The 23052-nt window shown below is 32.3% G+C and overlaps 1 protein-coding gene across 1 annotated transcript in view; it reads left to right on the forward strand.

The window, feature by feature from the left end:
• The window catches only part of Pkhd1l1 (PKHD1 like 1), a 140439-nt gene that overhangs the window by 10262 nt on the left and 107125 nt on the right, over positions 1-23052 (forward strand). Inside the window, exons 3-14 of the mRNA XM_077105563.1 lie at positions 568-712; positions 1650-1758; positions 3402-3459; positions 5189-5282; positions 8117-8170; positions 8718-8791; positions 9696-9738; positions 13320-13390; positions 14793-14903; positions 16829-16918; positions 18460-18728; positions 19944-20035. Coding sequence (XP_076961678.1) covers positions 568-712; positions 1650-1758; positions 3402-3459; positions 5189-5282; positions 8117-8170; positions 8718-8791; positions 9696-9738; positions 13320-13390; positions 14793-14903; positions 16829-16918; positions 18460-18728; positions 19944-20035 — 1210 coding nt within the window. The remainder of the gene's footprint in view (positions 1-567; positions 713-1649; positions 1759-3401; positions 3460-5188; positions 5283-8116; positions 8171-8717; positions 8792-9695; positions 9739-13319; positions 13391-14792; positions 14904-16828; positions 16919-18459; positions 18729-19943; positions 20036-23052) is intronic.

The raw sequence follows: 23052 nt of genomic DNA on the forward strand, positions 1-23052 counted from the left end.
ATATTGCCACTGATTCTTTCATTAGAAGGGCATTCTCTATTTTCCTTAGAAATTCCAGTAAGATGGAGTTACAGTTGTCCTCAGTAATGCCCAGCTTCTTTTTCTTCGAGATTTACTTTCCCTTATCCCTTCCTACCTAAACTATTTCCTTACAAGTCTTCACCTAAGACTTACTTCACAGGAATTATAAAATAATATTCCTCAACTCTTTCTAGGTCCTTTAGTCCATTGTTTTTAAACAGTAGTTTTCCTCACCACATATAGCATCCGTATTTGGTGGTAGTGGTGGTGGTGATGGTGTGTGTGTGTGTGTGTGTGTGTGCATGTGCGTGTGTTTTCTGCCATAATGCTTTTGTGAATGAATTAACTTAAGCCAATTTCTGTGCTACCAAACAAGATAACCTATATAATCATAGGAAGAATATGCAGTCGGTTAACAACTAACTTCAGAACAACTCATTATTATTTATTGAATGATTTGATACTGATTTACAATAGATTATTGTAATTAAAGATCTCTAAAAATAGAATTCTGTTATTAATAATTGAGTGTTCTTACTTTTCCAGGTTTCTCTCAAGCAAACCAATTTGACTTTGGAGTTGATAACGCTGAGCTGGGAAACAGTGTGCAATTAGTTTCTTCTTTCCGGTCAATTACTTGTGATGTAGAAAAAGATTCAAGTCATTCAACTCAAATTACATGCTATACTAGGTCTGTTTCAAAGTATCTTTAATAACATCATTCTTTTGATGTCAGAAATAATTTATGTATATTGGTATTGGAAGAGTTTTGTCACTCTGTATACTGCAAGCAATCTTTCTGATTATCAGTTATGTTTGATTTCATAATGTTTAGACCATTTTATACCTTTATTATATTCAATTATAATGTTCTTTCCACATATGGGCATGATAAAAATATATCCTATATCCTTTTTTATTTTATTAGAGCCATTATCTTATCATTATTGAGCTCTTTTAGGAGATAAATGGCTACTATTAAATTGTAATGATGTGCCTCAAAATACCAAAATTATGCTTTCCTGTCCAGTTTGATTAATTTTGTTCAAAATCTTCATAGTTATTCAAATTAAAGATGATCATTTTGCATAGTGACATTTCAAGTTCTTTCCTGTCAGCCCAAATTGATGTATATTATTAGCATCTTAGGAAAAAAATTAATTTTTTTAAATTGCAACATCTTCAGTATTGACCTTAGCAACAGCATATATTCCAGAGGATTTCATCTACATTACCCATGCTAACTGTTTTTCAGCGTTGAAAGCTTCCTTAAGGGAAAAGTTGATTAATACTTTATTTAAAAAAAAAAACACAGCATGAAATATATACCAAGGCAATGTTAGTATTTTTAAATAAATATTATTGGTTTTTATTTTATTTGTTGTTCTCTTTAATTAGCACCAATAAACACAGACTAGGCATTTGCTGAGCCATATGATATTATAATTTGCAACACGTTGTGGATCAGGATTGACCCCTTCTAACATGGAATTTGGCTATAAGTCAATTTGAATTTTAGATATTTTTACTTTCAAAAACAACATGTGATCTGGAGCAGTATTTTTCATTAATATTTTACGCTAAATAAAATGATTGTATTTCTCATATATTCTTCATTTGCCTTCCAGAGCAATGCCGGAAGACTCTTACACTGTTAGAGTCAGTGTGGATGGGGTTCCTATTGCAGAAAATAACACCTGCAAAGGTCATATCAATAGCTGGGCATGCAGCTTTAATGTATGTGGATCTTTTCTTATTTACAAATAATTGAGCTTGTTTTCTTTCTTTTTTTGTAAGAATTAGGTTTTTTATTTTCTGATTTGACAAGTTCTTTCTTTCCATATCCGCCAGTAATTGAATCTCCATAGTAATTGAATCTCTTTTATTTCTGGTTTGTTCCTCCTCCGTTAAATTAATTTTATTAATGAATTAAATATTTATACTTTCAAATTATTTTCTTGGTCACACTTTTTTCCTATTTCTGCTTTTAGTTTGATTCTCCCTTTTCCTATTTTCAAAAGATTCACCACTTCATTTTGAACAGCAACACAACTACTTTTCTTCTCTGTATAATTTCTAATATAGTGAACCTCCACTCAGATTTAATTTCCATGAATAGATGTGTTTGTAAAACTACATTTTCTTCTAAACACCATCTCATATATTCTTAAAAATTGTATTTAGGTGTTAAGTGGTGGATTACTGAATTCCACAATCGTCCAATATGAGATGGAATGACCTTTGTCCTTGAGGTGATTCTGACTCCCATATACTTCTGGCTCCAATTTTTCTACCTAGATGTGGAGCCAGGTTTGGGTTCCTTGAATGTCGTACTTAAATGGCCCCCAAATGAGCTAAATTCAGACTAAGTTGACTGGACTTCTTCTTACTCTTCCTTCAGCCTATTTTTTCTCTGATTATTTCTCTCCATCTCAAGTTAGAAACTTGTTACTACCCTTGGTTTCTCTCTACCTTCACTTTTGGTTGCACAACCATTCAGAAGCCAAACTGTAATGATCCTATCCTCTGACTCAGCTCTTAAGTTCTTCTTCTTTCACACATGACCTTTGTTTTGATACTGGTCTTATCATTGTTCCCCTGGTTATGGCAATAACCTCTCAATAGGTCTCTCTACCATCTTCATTGAACTGTTCAGTTTTACCCTCCTCACCACAAACATTGTCTCCCCCTTGCTTGGAATTCCTGCTTCACTCATTGTGAAGGAGGTTTTCTTAATTCTGTCACAGCCAAGAACCAAGTCAGTCTCCAACAGTGACTTCTAACACGTTCCCCCAGATGGAGGACTCATATAATTGACTCAGTTCTATTTAGTGAATTATTTCTCATAATTCAGGAGTCTTAAAATTCCCCCAAGAAGATGTGGGAGATTTCTTCCACAGGATTCCTCAGTTGTAAAGTGGCTTAATTCTGTAATTCAGGGTTCAAATAGGTTCTTATAGCATCATTGTGAGAATTAGATGATATAAATTAATAAAGCAATCTAAAAGAAATTGACACATAGTACTATATTTTAGGGTTTTAAAAAATATTTATTTGCATACCTTAGCACCTAGTCCATTATGCAGAAATTATTTTTAATATGATGTTTTATAAAATCCTAGCCAGTAAAACTGACTTCTTTCTCAAGGTAAATGTTAAAATTTCAAGCTAACAATATTTTGAAATTAAAGAGAATTTTTAGGGGATTAGGAAAATATTTTGTATAATCAGAAAATATTTTAAATTTTATTTTTATAAGAAAGGGAAATATTTTGACTGTCATATTCTGAATATTGTTGAGATATAAGCAATTTAAGAAGTATTTCTACTGCATAAAATTGAAATAGAAATGACTGCTTATTAATATTATCATTTTACAGGCAAAAAGTTTCAGAACCCCAACAATAATGAGTATCACACCTTTATCTGGAACTCCAGGTTTGTTCTATTATAGCTAAAATGCTTTTGGTTTTGTGGTCATTTAACTATTTTTCAGTATATAAAGTGTTATAATATCTGAAAATTCTGATTGTAAAATTCTTATCAATTTTTTAAAAATTAGTTTTCAAAGTCAGCACACTATACTGATACACACCTACTAATGTTTAGAGCAGTGCAGTTCACAATAGCCAAGTTATGGAACCAGCCTTGGTGTCCATCAATAGATGAATGGATAAAGAGAAGGTGGTATATATACACAATGGAATTCTACTCATCAATAAAGAAGAATGAAATTATGGAATTTGCTGGTAAATACATGGAACTGGAAAGCATCATACTAAGTAGATTCAGAAAGTCAGGGGTGGATCATTTCTCTTATATGCGGAAACTAAAGAGAAAAAAAGGAATAAAAACTCCATCTCACACACAAAAAAGAGAGACCAACAGAATATAGGAAAGGGATCAAGGGACAAGGAGGATGGTCTGGGAAAAGAGAGGTATTGGGGAATGAAATCAACCAAATAATGCTATGTGCATGTACAAGTATATCACAATGAATCTCACTTTTGAGTATGATTATAACGAACCAATTAGAAAAAATAGAAGGAAGACCAAGAAAGTAGAGGAAAGGGATCAAGGGGGAGGGAAGAGAGGAGGAAAAGGGGAAATACTGGAGAATAAAATCAATCAAATTATGTCCTGTGCATGTACAAATGTCACAATGAATCTCACTGTTATGTATTATTACCATATACTCACTATTATGTATTACCATGTATTTAATGTTTTAATGAAAACATTAAAAATTATTTTCAATGACTACATCCGAATCTACTATAAGGTATTTAATTTTCCCCTTTGGACATTTAGCTAACTTCCAATGTTTTATTATAATTATAACTATGATTATACCAGTTTATAAACCCAACAGAAATATGTGAGATTGTCTTTTTTTTACCACCTGCACAATTGTAGGTACTAATTGTTTTCAAGTATTTATGTGAAAAATATTGTAAGTTTTAACTTTTTTTCTAATTATTTGATTTATGTCATTAAATTTATTTTAGTCTTATTGAACACTTGCATTTCCTTCTTAAATAAAGAAGAAATATCTCCTTTGCTTAATTTAAAGCTAGTCACTTTTATATTAAGTTTAATAATTTTATTTGAAGTATTATTTATATATTAAATATTTATATGTCATATGTGGGAAATTTTCTTAAATTTATCATTTGCTCTGAAAATGTATTATTTTTCCATCAGGTGGCTTTTAATTCTTATTTCAAATCTACAGATCTTAAACTTTATTATTCGTTTTTTCATTTTCATGCTGTAGAAGACTTTGTCATCCTGATTATACAAATTTTCACCTAGTTTTCAGGAATTTTTATTTTTTATATTAAATTTTTATTTCACCTAAGGTTTGTTTTATTTTTCAGTATAAAGTAGGAATCATTATCCTTTCAAATAAATTACTATTGACCCAAGCAATACTCACTTAACCTGTCTTCAGTGATCTATAAATACTTGTAGATACTCATTCAGTGTTTTGCTTTACTTATTGAAACTTTCTGACAAATGCTGAACACTCTGAAAAGCATTAGATATAAATGTCAGGATGCTGGTTTTATTGTGAAAAATCTGGAGTTTTGGAGTTAATGTATATGGAGAGATAGTCTTACACAGAACCACACAGAACCTTTTTGTGTTTTTTGTTTTGTTTTAGGTACACTAATAACAATACAAGGCAGAATCTTCACTGATGTCTATGGAAGTAATACTGCACTAAGCTCAAATGGGAAAAATGTTAGAATTTTGAGGTAATTTTTGATGTGGAAATATGTTCTTATAGCTAAAAGATGAGATATGATATTCCAATAATAATGGATCCAGTGATTTTAAGACCCACTATTATGTGAAGGGACTAGCCAGTATTTCTCTAGCCACATTAAAGGAAGAAAAATAGACTGTTGGTTGATTCATTGACATGAAGCAATGGTCTGTATTCCTTTCTTTTTTGGTATGACATAATTTCTTCTTTTAATGTGTTGGGTTTTATTAATGAAACATGAAAGCAAGGTTAAAAGTAATTGATTTATAGTCATAGAACTCTATTCATGGAGGACTATTATTTAATTTCCTCATTTTACATTTTTCAAAATACCTAAGGCCTGGAGATCACATAATCTAGTCAAGGTTAGGAGCAGAACCCAAGCCTTCTAGTACCCAATTTGGCACTTCTACTGTACTGACTGTATTGTGATGTATTGTAAAAGTGCTGGGGAAAAAGTCAATAATTCATGCACAAGCTAGTGTTTGATTCTTGATTCCTCTATTTACCAACTGTGGACAAGATTGTAACATTGGCTAGTTAACTAACATCAAAATCTAATTGTCCTCATTTGGAATGGAAACTAGCATTGTCACTAGAGTATCCTTCTATAGCTTATATGGGGGTATTTCAGTCTGGTTTAGAAGAAGGAAAACCCTGTTCATTTCCTGCAGAAGTAAGCATGGACTTGTGACACAGCTTTTAAGGTGTTTCATGATTACTTAAAACATGTATGAAACAGATAAGTAAACAATTTAGGCAACAACTAGAGGATTATTAAATATAAAAGTTCATATACCCACATACACATGCATACATAAATTTGTAAGACACGCAATTTGAAAGATTTTGCTAAATGAAATAAAGGTGACTTGTCTGGCATTCTATGAGGTAGAACTCTCAATTAAATTACATTTGTATGCAGCTATAATGTTATAGAAATGTTCATATTGATTCCTTGTTTATAATAAAATAACCACTAGAAACTCATTTAATGTTTTATATATACAATTGAGCATAAGTAAAGATTTTGTTTGCTTCAATCTAATCGTTATAAATGGTTAACATTCTAATTCTTAAATAGGATTTTCTTAGTTATGCTTTGTCATAATGAAGCCAGGGAGAAGAAAGTTTGACTTCCAAAAAGAAATTTTTTCCCCCACTGTGATTGAAATATATTTGTTTTATACCAGGAAATTAATGAAACTTACTTCATAAAATCACAACATCAGGATTATCAGAAATGCCAGAGGGCAGCCTACCTACCCCTTGTACTCTGGAAATCCTCAGATCTTATAAGCATAGGAAATTTTTTTCACTTGCCTGTTAATGGACAGATGAGAAATTCTTAACAACTCAGTTATTTCATTTTCACCACATTAATTAGGGCACCAAGACTCCCAAGGCATTTTATTGTGCCTGAATTCCATTAGGAAGGAGTCTATAGCAGAGTTGTATACTGGGCAGGAAGCTAGGCGATCTGCTTCCCAGATCTTGTCCATTCAGCTATCTCCAAATTCTGACTGGGAACAAATTACAGAGGAGATACAAATGAATAGAGGGACGAGTGCCCACTATGGAGCTTTTCATCTAAAAGATCATGTGGAAAAAATTCTGATAGATATGTATATGCATACCACCAGTGGGAATTGCCAAGTGTGGGAGCTTGGGTTTGAATTCCTTCTCTACCCCTCACTAGTTGCAGGTGTGTATCTCTGCAATAGGTCCTCTATAATTTATCCCTGATCTGAATTTGGAGATTTGGCTTAATGAACAAGATCTGGAAAACAAAACAGAACTGCCTAGTGCATAGCCCTTCGCTATTGACTCCTCCTAATGGAACTCAGGCACAAGGAAATGCCTTGGGAGCTCTAGTGTCATAATTAAACTCTCTGCCTTAATTTCTTCATTTGTTAAATGGAAGGATGATAGTTACTGAATCATGGGATGGTTGCAAGGATTAAATGTAATGAAAGCCTGTGTCATCTGCTAAATTTCTTATTGAATTGGAATAACATATGAGGTTAGAAGAATTTTTACTCATGCTCCTCTATAATGGGCACAATAATTCAGTTTACTTGCTTTATAAACCATGTGTACTGGTCAAGTGAAAGGACTTGTGTGTAAAAGTATATTTAAAAGTTCAGTATTCTCTTAAAATGGAAGTCATTTTTTTATAGTTTAAGTTTGTATGTCAATTTATTTTGAGTCTGGAATTTGTTGTCACAGAAGCTGGGTAGTTTATTCTGGTGTTGCAAAAACTATAATACCAGTTACCTACAAGCCTCCAGTAGCACCAGGTTCTATCAGTATGACATTTATTTGATGATTATGTTCCTATTGGAACTTTTCCAATAGAAATTGCTTGAACTTTAAGTGGATAAATCTATTTGTTTCTATGCTTTCTTTTTTTTTTTTTTTTTTATAGTACTTTGTGTGTGTGGTACTGGGAATTAAACCTAGGGCCTCATACATGGTAGGCAAGTGCTTCCTGTGGTACTTAATATCTTCTAACATATCAAATACGTGAAGAATATCATGACTATTAGGGTCTCCCAGCAAAATATCTGCCCCACAAGAGCAGGGCAGTCCCACACTTACTAATATGATCCAGTACCTAGAGACACATAATCATGTTCACTAGATGTTTTTTGAAGCAATGAGTGATGGATACTAATAGTGGTACTTATATGGATACAAACAATGGTATTTCTGATTGAGAGAAAATTATATAAGGTGATCAGTTAGCTTGATGGGAGGAGGACATTTTAAAATAATATATTAAACATAATTTTATATTTTCTAATAAAAATATTTATGCAGAGTATATATTGGAGGAATGCCCTGTGAGCTTCTCATACCACAATCTGATGATTTGTAAGTAGCTAAAATGATTTTTTCTTTTATAAACAGGAGATAAGCATACTAAATTTAAGTAGTAATTGTTAGCAATGCTACATAGCTAAATGCTTTAAAATACAGTATGAATGATAATATTTTATATTATACATAGTATTTTATATTATACATTAGCATTCATTTATATAGTTAAGTGCTACTTTATACTCTCCTCTGTCTCCAATGTAGTATGATAAGGGCTGTTTATTTTATTATGAGGAAAGATGGTTTAAGAAATATCATAATCAAATAAGTATTTTATTTAATTATATTTAAAATTCTTTAGAAGAAATACTAATGGCAATATTAAAGCTACTCACAAAGTATTTCACTATTAAGTGAATTTTTCTTTAAATATCTTTAGTGATGTCTGGGGATTATTTTCATCTTGCAGAAATTTTAGTTGTACCAATGATTTCCATCCTAATACAGATTCTGAAATTAATGAGACGTTTTCAGGGAAAAGTAACATTTAAAACAAATAGCATCTCTATACAATTTAATATTACCATATACAATTTGTTAGGTATGGTCTAAAACTGGATCATCCGAATGGAGACATAGGTTCTATGACTTGTAAGATAACTGGAACTTACATTGGTAAGTATCTATCGTCTTGCTTCAAAGGTGTTTGATTCCACTTCCCTGTTTTGGGTTTTCCTATGCACCTCTCTGCTGTTTTTATCTTTTTTTTTTTCTTATTTCCTCTCTTCCTTGCTTCTTTCACTTTCATATGAGCATCTATGAATTTGCTTCTTTTTAAGGTTTACATATAAAGTAAACTTCTTTAGGTTTCTTTTTTTTCTTCTTTCTTTGCCCAGAGGATCCCATGACTAATTCTGCTATTTTATCTAGTGCCTTAATTTCATGCTTCTCTTTTCCCCTTGCTCTATGTACCCTAGACATATCCATCTTTTAAATCTTGAATGAGTTTCCTGTCTTATGTTTCAGCCTTTTGTAAACATCCCATCCTGAAAATTTTATATAAAATATATGTCTTCAGAAAATCTGCTTTTTGATCTGGTTTTATATTTTCAAATCCTGCTTTTCTTTTCCTTGTTAGGTTTATAACAATTTTTAGTTCTCTGTTGTGTTATTGTTCTTGGCAATTGTAGCCTCTATAAGGAGATGGACACACTGTGTGCTCCCTGCATCTCTCAACTCCTCCCAGAGGATATGAACAATTAAGTAGCTGCTGAGTGAATAAAAGAAATGTCAGGGTCACATGATTATGTATCTGTTCTTTTATTATTATTCATTCATAATTATATTTTGTCAATTTTTCTAGCTATAATCTCAAGACACCTATTATGCATGTTTTTAAAATTATAGGTAATTTTTAAAGACAGTTCAGCTTTTATTTCTTTGAGGACTAATGCACCATTGTTTAAGTACAGTATTTATATTATATTTTTTCCACTTTTAAAAATTAGCTTTACATTATAGAGTTATCGTTTTCCTGTGTTTTGGAATTTAATTGATTGTGTATTTTAATTAATTCCAGGTCATCACAATGTCAGCTTCATTTTAGATAGTGATTATGGAAGGTAGGTCACTGTGTAAATAATAGTTTTCATAATTGATTGAACTTGGTAAATAAAATAAAATGTGTATTTACTTTGTGGAATAGATGCATAGATTAAAGAATTAAAAACTTTCTTCCCTCCAAATTAATATTTAAAGTGTCAGTGACTCCTTTTTACTCAAAATTTGTGTCTCACACATGACCTTTCAATTGTTGGGAATTTACCATTAACTTAAACAACAGATAAACATTTTAACTGTAATATGGAAAAGTGTTATTTTATTTCTTGCTGCTCTTCTGATTTAATTATAATTCTTTTAACAACTAAAGTAATTAAATTTTGATTTGGTTAATATAAGCATAGATAAAATCTCTTGATCAATATTCTCATAAAGGTTTTCTTTTGACCTATCAATGCAATACTATTGCAAAAAATGGTAGACTTTTCAATTGCACATCTTAACATGATTGTTAATAACATACATTTATTGTTTTTAGAAGAACTGGAACTCATTTCCAGATGTTTTGCTTCCTGATTTCAAAGACTTTCATATGTTCATAGAAGTATCAGAATATGAAAATCTTAACACATGTTGCCAACCATGTATTATAGATAATAATAGTAATAAACTTTTAGTGGTAAGCATGCTGCTAAGCACTTTACATACATTATATAGCTTAATTCTTCAAACAACCTATAAAATGAAAACTATTGTCTGCCCATGTTACTCACTGGAAAAATGAGAGGAATGTTAAATAATTTTCCCAAGGATATTCAGCCAGTAGAAGCAATACTGGGTAAGCCGATCCATGAAGTCCAACTCTAGAACCTGAGCTTGTCATTCCAGGACTGATCAAAGGTTTCAGCCACCAATACCACATCTTACTACTACTTCACATCCTGACAGGGTTCCCTGCCATGCAGGATAATTACACTCTTGGAAACATTTGCAAATGTGTGAGGGACATTTACTGACTGTCAAGGTAACTGGGCATGTTAAATCCCTTAGTGGGCAGTACCATGACATGCCAAACCTAAATGAATTGTTCTGCCCAAAATGCACAGTGTTTTTCATTGAGAAAATAAGACTGTTAACAAAAATTAAAATAAATTGCATTATTTGCCTTTCAATACTAACATAACTATAGTAGACCAACAATATTTACCATTTAAAGTCAATATAAACTAGATCTGTTGATTTCTTTTTTGTCTCAGAAGAGAGATTCAGCAATTAGGAGTTTGAAAAGAATGACAATACTACAATCAAAGTAGGTTTTGTTCCTGCTCAGTGTTCACAGATTACAAGAGGAAATCATAATCAGTCCATCCCTGCATGGAACTACAATTCCAGTTGGACTAAAATCCACTATCCTTATATTTAGAGACCATCTAGTGCTAGACAACTAGGAACAAAACATTTAATACAAAGTGATGCCATTTTATAAGCTAATATAGACTTGACTAAACCCATGAAGAATAGTATAATTCAAGAGCAAATCAGAGTGGAAGATATAGAAATGGTGCAAATATATACCTTTGTAACTTATAATGAGACAAATGACCTAGAACCCCATGATTTAACAACTATTCTCTGTGAGGACAGAACTACTTACATATAACTTGTTAAGGCTGGGCAATGTAATTTTCCCCCAAAATATTAGAAAAACATGTTAGAAGCAGCTATTAAATTTTGCTTGATTTCTAGAACTATATATAGTTCTTTTAGGATCTTAGTCTCACTCTTGCTTAGGTGAAAAAAAAAAAAGACTTCTTAGTTCTAAGTTTGTATGACACATATTCCTTGCCAAATCTATCATATGTCTCTATAAGAGAAATAATTATCCAAAAATAGATTTTGAGTGATCAAGCCCGAATATGGTTGCTAAGTATAAATAAATCAATATGCCATATTAACAGGCCCAGAAATTTCTTGTTTAAAGCTGCCAGAAAATTTCACATATAGTATAAGCAAGAATACTGCATTAGATTATACATCAATAGATTCTGTGATCTTACTATATGATTTCTTTTTTAAAGCCAATAGCTAACTTTTGATATTAATGCCTCATAATTGAGAAAATTATGTTTCTATATAAAATATTCTCAGGAACTTAAGATAACTATTAAAAATATGATATTTACTACTTAAAAATCTAGTTTTCAATACTATATAATATTTTTAAAATGGTAAACCATCCTATAAATTATAAAATTCACATTTACAAATTTCAGGAGCATTCCTGAATATCAAATGAACTTATTAAGGATCACTGTGGCACCATTCCGTATCTCTTTTAATAGCCAACCTTCTCTCTGCTATTTTCCCCAAGTTCAAATGACAGCTGTTTCAAACTGATAAGGTTCACTGAGGCTGCCCTTAATTGAGAAATGCCTAGTCATTATCAATGAATTAGTGAAAATCACCTCAGTGTCATCCAAAATAAATTGCATTCAAATTTTATTTCAGGAGGCAATTTTCCCACTAACTTAAGAAGCAGAGTTAATTTTTGAGATTCAGGATCTGGCCAGACATAAGATTTTTGAAAATAGCATGGTTTCAGATCTTTGCAAATCATCTGAAAAGCTTATAACATAAAAATACACACTCTAGTAGGAACTTCTTAAATAACTAATTTAGCATAAAATATTTCCAAAACTCTTTAGTCCTACAAATGCACATTGTAATGCCTGGGTTAGATTTGCAGGGAAGTTCATTGTTGATCTCAACCAGAAGATTTACATTATCCCTTTAGATTCTAGTTTGATGTAGTATAATTATGCTGAATACATTTTGGGCCTTGAAATTCTCATTTGAATTTATTAAACTTTCTAATTATAAATTTTATTGAAGTTATTAAGGGGATAGTATTTAATTTCTAGGATTCTTTCCCTTCCTAACCCTCCAGGTTATGGAAGTGTAAGTGTATATCAAAATATATGCACAAATATTAAGGTTGTGTGTTCATTAAGGATGATGTAAGCCTGGTGGATTGTTCTTAATTTGCTCTCATCCATCTGTATCTCACACTAATCAATGGACAGGGGAGCGAGCATTGTGTGATACCCAGATTAGGAGCCAGGGCTCTCTGCTCAAACTACCTTGCCTCCCATTCTGTTTCTACTGCTTATTGGCTCTGTAACCTTGAGAAATTCAAGGAAATTCTTTGTTTGTCACCTATCTCATGTAGTTGACACCAAGATCAAATCACATAATAAACTGAAAACTCTTAGCAGAAGAGCTCAGTTGTTATGAAAGGTCATCCTCCTGTGTTATTTTTATGGTTGCTTTTGTCAATATAGTTTCTTAAAATCAACATTTTTAAGGAATAATTTACACATGATAAGATGCACCAATTAATATTATTTGAAGTGAGCAGTTATACTAAACTGTGGCAAATGTGTATGTGTGTGTGTGTGTGTGTGTGTGTGTGTGTGTGTATCCAATAGCCAAATCAAGATGTGGAACTTTTTATCTTCCTCCAAAAGTTTCAACACATTCCTTTGCAAGGCATTTGGTGATCTCTATCACTGTAGTTTTTTAAAAAAATCCTAAAATAAAGGTCATTTTTTAAAGCTGGAAATCTTACCCTTTTTTTAAACAGGAGTTTCCCACAGAAAATGGCATATTTTGTTTCCTCTCTGAATAAAATTTCAATGTTTCAAACATATGCAGGTATGTGACAATTCTCTCATTCTGTATGTGTGTATGGAAAGAAGTAATTATGCTTCATTTTATTAAATCAAAGGTAATAATCACTTTAAGGTATACTATGTTATTTTATGTACAGCTAGGAAAGGAAAATTATCTAATATGGAGAGTCTAAAAGCAGGCTGACATTAAATTAGGACACCCAAAACTACATTCTTTGTGTAAGATGAAAAAATGAATTTTTCACACTAACAGAGACAGCACAAAAACTTTCATATCTCAACTTTAGTTGTTGGTGAAAGACGAGAAGAAAGTTTTCCTGTTAATTTAAACCACAAACCAGTACTCAGTACACTGTCCTGTCAGTGTGATCCAAAATAATTCTCAAGAAGATTTTAGTTTAATTTAATTTAATTATTTTCAAGAAGTCTCAGGTTGATAGTCTCCCTAGTAGAGCGGCAGAAGGAAGCACAAACCCTCCCGCAAGAACCATACCCAGTCAGGAGTGATGGTGAGATATGTTTGAATTTTACAAATACTAAAATGTGAAAAAAAATGTATGTCTTAGAATCAATCAAATGTGAAATATCTTGATTTTTCCTAGAAATTTATTTAAATTCATATAATACGTAAAACTTTGAAGTCATTAATAAGAAAATATTTTAGTAAGAATTTGCTGTCTGTCATGTACTGGGTTATTTTATCAATATACCTAAAGCTTTTATGTACAAAGCCACAAAAAGTCTAATCATAGTTAAATTTAGTACTATATGAAAAAATATAGATATAAAAGGTTAGTCCTTAATCATAGATGCATTCTTCAAGAGCCTATGGGAGAGAGCGGATTTGACCTGCCTTTCTGTGTTTTTCTTTTTCTTTTTTTGATACTGGGGATTGAACTCAGGGGTACTTAACCACTTAGCCACATCTCCAGCCTTTTTAATATTTTATTTAGAGACAGGGTCTCACAGAGTTGCTTAGCGCCTTGCTAAGTTGCTGAGGCTGGCTTTGAACTCCAGATACCCTAACCCTAACCCTGCCTCAGCCTCCCAAGCCATTGGGATTACATGCATGCACCACTGCACCCTGCTTGGGTTTTCTTTTGGAGTTAAATATCTGTACTCAGCTTAATTTTTCCTTACTCACCTGGTCTCCTGATAATCATTTCTTTAGTACCAGTCACCATTAAAGCCCAGTCACCCATAGAATGTCAGTGTCAGTGAAAGCCATGTTTATTATCCTCTTGCAGGACTGCATCAGAGATAAAATAATAAAACACGTAATTCACTCAATTAGTAATCTACTACCTACACTAAATTATGAGCTGTGGCTAGGTAATTCAGAATTTTTTTTAAATGAAGCATTTGGGATGATGCCTGATATTCCTGACATGTGATATTTAATGTGATTTTTTTTTTTCCCTCAGAGGTCATTACAGTTTCACCTTCAAAAGGAAGCACTGGAGGTGGCACCACACTAACAATAAGTGGGAGGTTCTTTGATCAGACGGATTTCCCAGTGAAAGTTCTAGTTGGAGGTATTTTTCATGATGCTTAATATACTAACTTATAGGAAAAAATCCTGCCTATTCTTGTTTAATTTGTAAGAAAATAATAGTCTTTTCTCTGTTGTCATTCATTTAAAGCTGGGGGTATTCACGCAGCATTTTGTTCTGGGTTCCATGCTCTTCCTTCTGCTATTTTTCCATGAGGGCCAGTCCTTGCAGCCCTTACTGGTCACTTTATCTCTAAGAGGCACCAACAGGCATTTGTGGCAGCATCGTCACTGCCATCCACAAATTCCCCATCACAGTTAAGAACACACCCATTCTCTATTTAATAAGTTCTTAAATCCCCTTGAACTTCTGTTACTTCCAAAAAGTTATTTAATTATGATGGAATTTAATTAGCATTTTGGCATATTCTGCTCATACTTTTTCATATACTGTGGCATCTGTGCATTAGTAGTTATGCATGATACAGGCCTTGGAAAAAGCATAAATTATTGCGTTATCTGTTTATGAATACATATAGGGCTTGGTTCTCTAGGTATGGGTCACTTTTATGTGTCTGTTCTGGATCTAGTAGAGATAGTGAACCATGTAGCTGAAAAGGGAGGTTGGGATAAATGTCACAGTGGTACTCTTTCCATTGAGTCATAGGACATCACTTTCTTGATAGGTAGAGGACAGGATGCTCACTCTTGTAACTGGGCACCTACATTTTTTTTCTCACAACCCCCTTGCTCGGGTATCTTCTACTTTTTAAGGAATCTTCCTATGAGTCTGCCAAAATGTGATTTCAGAAGAGAAGAGAAACAGATATAAAGCAACTTCTAATATTTGTACAATAGCTTTCTAGCCCACATGAATCCTTGTTGATCACCTGCCCAATGGTTGAAACATAAGATTTTGACATTCATATAATACATTATTTGGATCAGATTTTATGTTTTCAATATTAAAATCAGGGTATAAAATACTTATAATTTATATAATATGCTTTCTTATCTGATATTGTGTCTATTTTGACTAGGATACAGTTGATGTGCCAAGAGGATGTCAGATTTCTATTCTATATCATTGCCATTAATATGGCAACCACCTTGAGATTTAGAATCATTGATAATTTTTTAAAGATTATGATCCTTATAGGAATGTTTCCTATGCTTCCAGTAAAATGGACTATGGGTTTAATATATTATTTGAATTCACTATTTTCTATTTTAATTTTCTTGCATCCATAAGCCATTCAAATAGTGAAAGCATTAAAATATAACGTTTTCCAGGCCACCAAACAGAAACTGGCAAAGGTATCTCTCTCCATTTTTCTTGTCCTTATGTTTGTTAACTCTAGTAAATACTGAGGGCGGACCCTCATGAGGCAAACACAGAGGTCTTAAAAGAGACTCTTCTATCAAGTCTAATTATGTTTATGTAGAAGTTATATTTTTTTCTCTTTAGACCCTTGTCCATTTGGGACACGGTTTTTCTGTTAAAATTCCATTTCAAAATTATTGTCCCTGTTGTTTCAATTTTAAGAATTTGGACTATATCACCATTTTTCCTACTTAAGAGGTCTAGGGTAACCTACCTTTAAATTCTGGACATTATGGGCATTCTACAACTTTTCTCTGAGAAACAAAACAAGTCTTCACTTTTACAAAGATACAGTTTTATCTAGTTTTTCATATTTTTTCTCAGAAACTGGAATTTTCTATCTCAGACTTGCAATATTTTACCAGAAAATTTTTCCCTTTATGGAAGTATAACAATCAATGATACTTATTATTAAGCCAATCATAAGATTTCATGTAAAATATTTAAATGAAATAAAGGGCCCCAACTTTGTCACTTGCTTATGCAACTTTGATTTTAATTGAAAAAAATAATTCAAGATAGGCTGATGTGATATGCATTATAAAGTTTCATTTGTAACAGTTTTGCATTTTGCTTCTGTATAGGTCAAACCTGTGATATTCTGAATGTCACAGAAAATAGTATATATTGCAAGACACCCCCCAAACCTCCTATTCTCAAAACTGTATATCCAGGTAAGTTATCATAAGAGAGAATAACAATTTCTATGTTTGCAATAAAGGAATATTATTAACATATAGCATTAGTCAAAAATATTATTTGAATTTTTTAAGAATTTGTGGTGAGAATTATAATAAATGTGAGTTTCAAAATTATATTTTCTGTATTAGGAAACATTTGTATTAAAATAGCTGCATTATAGCTGCACCTGTGGAGATAAACTCAGCCTGTCTCCTGACACCCTACTAGAAGCAGCATTTCTCTATTGATAGAGTATAATGGTACCTTTACTTCATAGTCTTTATGAAAATATTTAAAATGCCTTTTCCTAGTTGAAAAAAAAAGGCAGGGGTTAAATCCTTACTCTTTTAGAATGGTTTTAGAATGAAAATGGATGAAAAAAATGTCATTCGAAATTCTTTTCAGACTTTCGCCTTGCAGTACATGGCCTTCCCAACTACACAATTCCAGTGGAGTGACTGCCAGTGTTTGAGTGAGGCATGTATCTCTTATCCTGCGCACACATTGAAATCTATTTACAGTTGTGTCATTGTTGGTATTTGGAGCCTAATAAATTCTGTTTGCTAAACTCTTAAACTTCTTTGTTTCAAATATTTGAAAAAGTCTCACCAGTTTAAGAAGATAATTTTGATATTTGTAATAGGTAACTTTAGAGAAATTTGTATGTATCAGGAAATGCTGGTGCTATAGGAGGCTGATGTGTTCAATCTTTTCTTCATTTGTAACATGTCCAGGTGCAGCTGAACAGGAGTAGTCATTATTTTCCAGATTCAGGCAGGCTTAAGGCTGCTGAAAGAAGGCATGAGCACAACAGTTGTTGCATTTTAAGGAAAAAAGAAAAAGATGTGATAGCAAATTTCTGATTAAGAGAAACTCCATGACAGAGTTTGTACTGGCAAGTGTAGTTATGTTTTATTGAGAGTATTCTCTGATTCTATCCAAGACAGGATAAAATCTTAGCACAAAAGCAATGCTTAAAAAAGAAGAAGAAGAAGAAGAAAACAGAAAAAAAAATGCTAAGCGATATCTTAAAGCTAACAATCTATTTTCCTTGATTAATGGCTTTGTAAGCCATTTAGAATAAACAAGGCAAATATTTTGTAATCAAATGGTTTGGATTATGAAGTTTTGAGACTTCCCTATATGAAACAACATTAGTTATAGCATAAGTAACTAATTATTATGTATCATTATCTTTATGTAAAGTTCTATTTAGTGCCAGATATTTTACATATATAGTACATAAAATCCCCAATGGAAACCATTCAAATAATATTATTATTCACTTCTAACATGTGTGGTAATGGAGGCTCAGATAAATATGGTAATAATAAATAAATTGTAGATTGCCCTAATTGCACTCTGTCCTCTGAGAACAAGTACATGTAGGAGTACATATAATTGATATAGTTTCACACATGATCTAAAAATGTTAATTGACATAGGACATCTATAATCACTACTCAAATACAAGGCCATTGAGACATTGCATCATGACTCTGATGAATGGCTTCTTTTGTTTCATTATATTTAGGTGGGAGAGGTCTAAAACTTGAGGTATGGAATAACAGCCGGCCAGCACATCTTGAGGAGATACTTGGATATAATGAAAAAACACCAGGGTATATGGGTGCCAGTTGGGTAGACTCAGCTTCCTATGCCTGGCCCATGGGACAAGATACATTTGTTGCACGCTTCAGTGGATTTTTGGTGGCTCCAGATTCTGATGTTTATAGATTCTACATCAAAGGTGATGACCGTTATGCCATTTATTTCAGCCAGACTGGACTTCCAGAAGATAAGGTAGGGACACTGCAAAACACTACTTGATATTATAAAAATAGTGTGATGATCTTTGTATGTATCTCAATTATTTTAAGTAAAAAATCAATGAATATATTAAAGAATTTATGAGAAATAATTTCATGTGATCAATTTCTTTGCTATTTTAACACAGGATACAAACTTGTAGAAAATCCATAGCTTAAAAGAAAATTATTTCTCATGTGTAACTTTTCTCTGCAAAGGAAAAAATGCATACATTTACTTTATACATTTGAAGGATTTCTTTTATTATAAAAGAATTGTAGCCACAATATAGGATACTGAAAAACAATGAAAAAGTTTCACTACTCTACATTTACTTGGTTATGAGATGGAAGTCTTCTTTTCTTTTTAACCTCTATTTTATTTTTTATATAAAGGATCATAAAAGATCGGTGTCATCTTTTGTCACATAGTATTAAATACAAAATTTGATCATCATTTTTTAATGATGAATAGTATGTTATTACATGGGCTTATTAAGTTTATCAAATACCCTCCTACTAATAAGTTAAAAACTTCCTTCTGATTTTTTTATGACCACAATTAAAACTTTATTAGACATCTGCAGTCATTAGTTTATTTTGTATTTTGTCATAGTACCTCAGGATAAGAGGGTTTCAAAGGATAATTTCACAAATGTGAAACTGACCAATCAAATCAAAATCATATTTTATGATGAATTTAATTTATATGGCAAGATTTCTTCACAAATGGGTTTATATAACTTTAAATTGCTTTTGTAATTTATGAATTCCAGTTTACTGTAGCTTCTTGGCATGCTTACTCCAAAGATGACATTAGTGGGAAGCCCAAAGTCCTCTCTCTGTACTACGTAGAACCATTTAACAATCTTTGGTATCTTTCAGGGCTACCTCTAAATTTATAATTTGTATCAAATCTTTGAAAGTTCTCCACAGAGCAAAAGAATGATTAATAATAACACATTCTACCAGTATGTTTCCTCTTATTTTCCATTGCAGTGCTAATTATGGAAAGCCATGATCTGTGCAGTATACTCAGTAGAGTGGAGTTGATGTGAGTGAAGTGAGCTTGTATAATTTTTTAAAACTCTATGTTGTCAGGGATAACACATCTTAGAAGAATAGCATCAGAATTACAGTACTGATAAAGATAATTAGATGTTTAAAATATTAAAAATTCTCCTTTTATTCTCTGCTTTTCTGGGATAAGGTGAGGATTGCATATCATTCTGCCAATGCCAACAGTTATTTTTCCAGTCCAACGCAAAGATCAGATGATATTCATCTTCAGAAAGGAAAAGAGTAAGGTGTTTTTCTTGCCATAAAGTGATTGTGTGATATTTTAAAAATGTAAGCTTATATTTTAAAATCTTTTAATTTGTTTTCATTGATGGGCATGATAGTTAATTGCTTGAATTTACAATTGGTCATTCTTTATAATTTTATTAAAGTTTGCTTCTATATCTTCAGGAATACTGACATTTAGCTAACCAGGTAAATTTGAAATTTAGTTTAACCTTGTTGCAGAAACTATAATTTTGTGAAATTTACTTAATCCTGATTTTCATTCTTTTCAGGACTTTTCATTCACTCCAATTCTCTAGTTTCTTTATTCCAATGTCTGAGCACTTGAATGTTGCTAGGGAAAAAAAATCACAAAATCCCATGAACTGGTAACACTTCTAATATATATTTATTATTTGCTGATTTATCCCAGGCCCTGGAACAGACACTTGAAATCTAATACAAACAATATTAAAATAAAATCCCTACTCATAAGGAACATGAAATCTAGTATTGAAAGGTCAACTCCAGAAAGTAAATGAAAGTATTATTCAAATAGCAGATAATCACATTCAAAATGCCATTCAGGATTCCTAGAAAACAGGAAGATAAGAGACATGATATATTCAAAATGAGTATGTTCCATAGAGAACGTCAAAAGATGTGTTAATATCATTTTTTTATTTACTATTTGTATCTGTTAGGTTCTTAAATTTTTTAAATTTGTTCCTTTTAGATATACATGCAGTAGAGTATATTTTGACATATTATACCTACATGGAATATAACTTATTTTAATTAAAATCTCATTCTTATGGGTTGTACATAATGTGGAGTTTCACTGTTGGTGTATTCATGTATGAACATAGGAATGTTATATAAGATTTATTTATTCCACTCTCTTTCCTATTCCTTATTCCCTGCCCTTCCCTTCATTCCCCTTTGTCTAATCTGCTGAACTTCTACTCTTATCTTACCCCCATTGCTGTGTGTTAGAATCTACATATCAGAGAGAACACTTGACCTTTGGTTTGGGGGATTGGCTTATTTCACTTAGCATGATAGTCTCCAGATCCATAATTTACCAGCAAAAATCATGAGGTCATTTTTTAAGGGCCATAATGTAATTTCTGTTGTGCATATAAACCACATTTTCTTTATCCATTCATCTGTTGATGGGCACCAAGGTTGGTTCTATAGCTTAGCTATTGTGAGTTGAGCTGCTATAAACATTGATGTGGCTATGTCACTGTAGTATGCTTATTTTAACTCCTTTGAATATATACCAAGGAATGGTATAAACAGGTCAAATAATGCTTCCATTCTTAATTTTTGAGGAATCTCGATACTATTTTCCAGAGTGCTTGCATCAATTTGCAATCCTACCAGCAACATATGAGTGTACCCTTTTCCCCACATCCTCGCCAACATTATTTGTTGCTTACATTCTTGATTGTTGCCATTCTGACTGGAATGAGATAAAATCTCAATATAGTTTTAATTTTCATTTCTGTAATTGTTAGAGATGTTGAACAATTTTTCATGTTTGTTGACTGTTTGTATTTATTCTTCTGTGAAGTGCCTTTTCAATTCCTTTGCCCATTTATTGAGTGATTTGGGTTTTTTGGGTTAAACTTTTTGAGTTCTTTATATATCCTGGAGATTAATCCTCTGTCAGAGGTGCAAGTGACAAAGATTTTCTTTCATTCTGTGGACTCTCTCTTTATGCTTTGGATTGTTTCGTTTGCTGTGAAAAAGCTTTTTAGGTTGATAATGTTCCATTTATTGATTCTTGATTTTACTTCTTGAGCTTTAGAATTTTGTTGAGGAAGTCAGTTCCTAGGCCAACAAGATGAAGAGTTGGACCTACACATTCTTCTGGTAGGTGTACAGTTTCTGGTCTAATGCCTATGTCCTTGACCCACTTTCAGTTGAGTTTTGTGAAGGGTGAGAGATAGGGATTAAGTTTTATTCTACAACATATTTCCAGTTTTCCCAGAACCATTTGTTGAAGAGGCTATCTTTTCTCCAATGTATGTTTTTGGTGCCTTTGTCTAGTATGAGATAACTGTATTTATGTGGGTTTATCTCTGTGTCTTCTATTCTTTATCATTGGCCATCTTGCCTGCTTTGGTGCCAATACAATTGTGTATTTGTTACTGTAACTCCATAGTATAATTTAATGTCTGGTATTGTGATGCCTCCTGCCTCACTTTTCTTGATAAGGATTGCTTTGGTTATTCTGAGCCTCCTGCTTTTCCAAATAAATTTTATGACTGTTTTTTCTATTTCTATGAAGAACAATATTGGAATTTAATGGGAATTGCATTAAATCTCAATAGCGCTTTGGGTAGTATGGCCATTTTGACAATATTAATTCTGCCTATCCAAGAACATGGGAGGTCTTTCTATCTCCTAAGGTCTTCTTCAATTTCTTTCTTTAGTGTTCTGTAGTTTTCACTGTGGGTCTTTCACCTCTTCTGTTAGATTGATTCCCGAGTATTTTGTTTTTTGAGGATACTGTGAATGGGAGAATTTTCCTAATTTCTCTTTCAGCTGATTCATCATTGGTGTATAGGAATGCAATTGCTTTATGGGTATCAATTTTATATCCTGCTACTCTTCTGAGTTTGTTTATGAATTCTAAAAGTTTTCTGGTGAAGTGTTTTGGGTCTTCGAAATATAGGATCATGATCTTGGGCAAATAGGGATAGTTTGAGCTCTTCTTTTCCTATTTGTATCCTTAATTTTTTTTCTATTGCCTACTTGCTCAGGCTAGAGTTTCAAGGACTATGTTGAATAGAAGTGATAAAATAGGGCATTCCTGTCTTATTCCAGTTTTTAGAGGAAATGTTTTTTTTTTCTCTGTGTAGAATGATGTTGGCCTTGGTTTTAACATGTATCTGTTCGGTTTTACTACATAGCAAACCACTCTAGCCTAAAGGCTTCAAATAATGTTTATTATTTCACACAATTTTGTCATTGTCTGGCCTGTTTTGTCATTTGTTCCTGGCCTGTTTAGTTTGGGATTGATG

This window comes from Callospermophilus lateralis, chromosome 16 (assembly GCF_048772815.1).
Source record: "Callospermophilus lateralis isolate mCalLat2 chromosome 16, mCalLat2.hap1, whole genome shotgun sequence".
NCBI classification, from domain to species: domain Eukaryota; kingdom Metazoa; phylum Chordata; class Mammalia; order Rodentia; family Sciuridae; genus Callospermophilus; species Callospermophilus lateralis.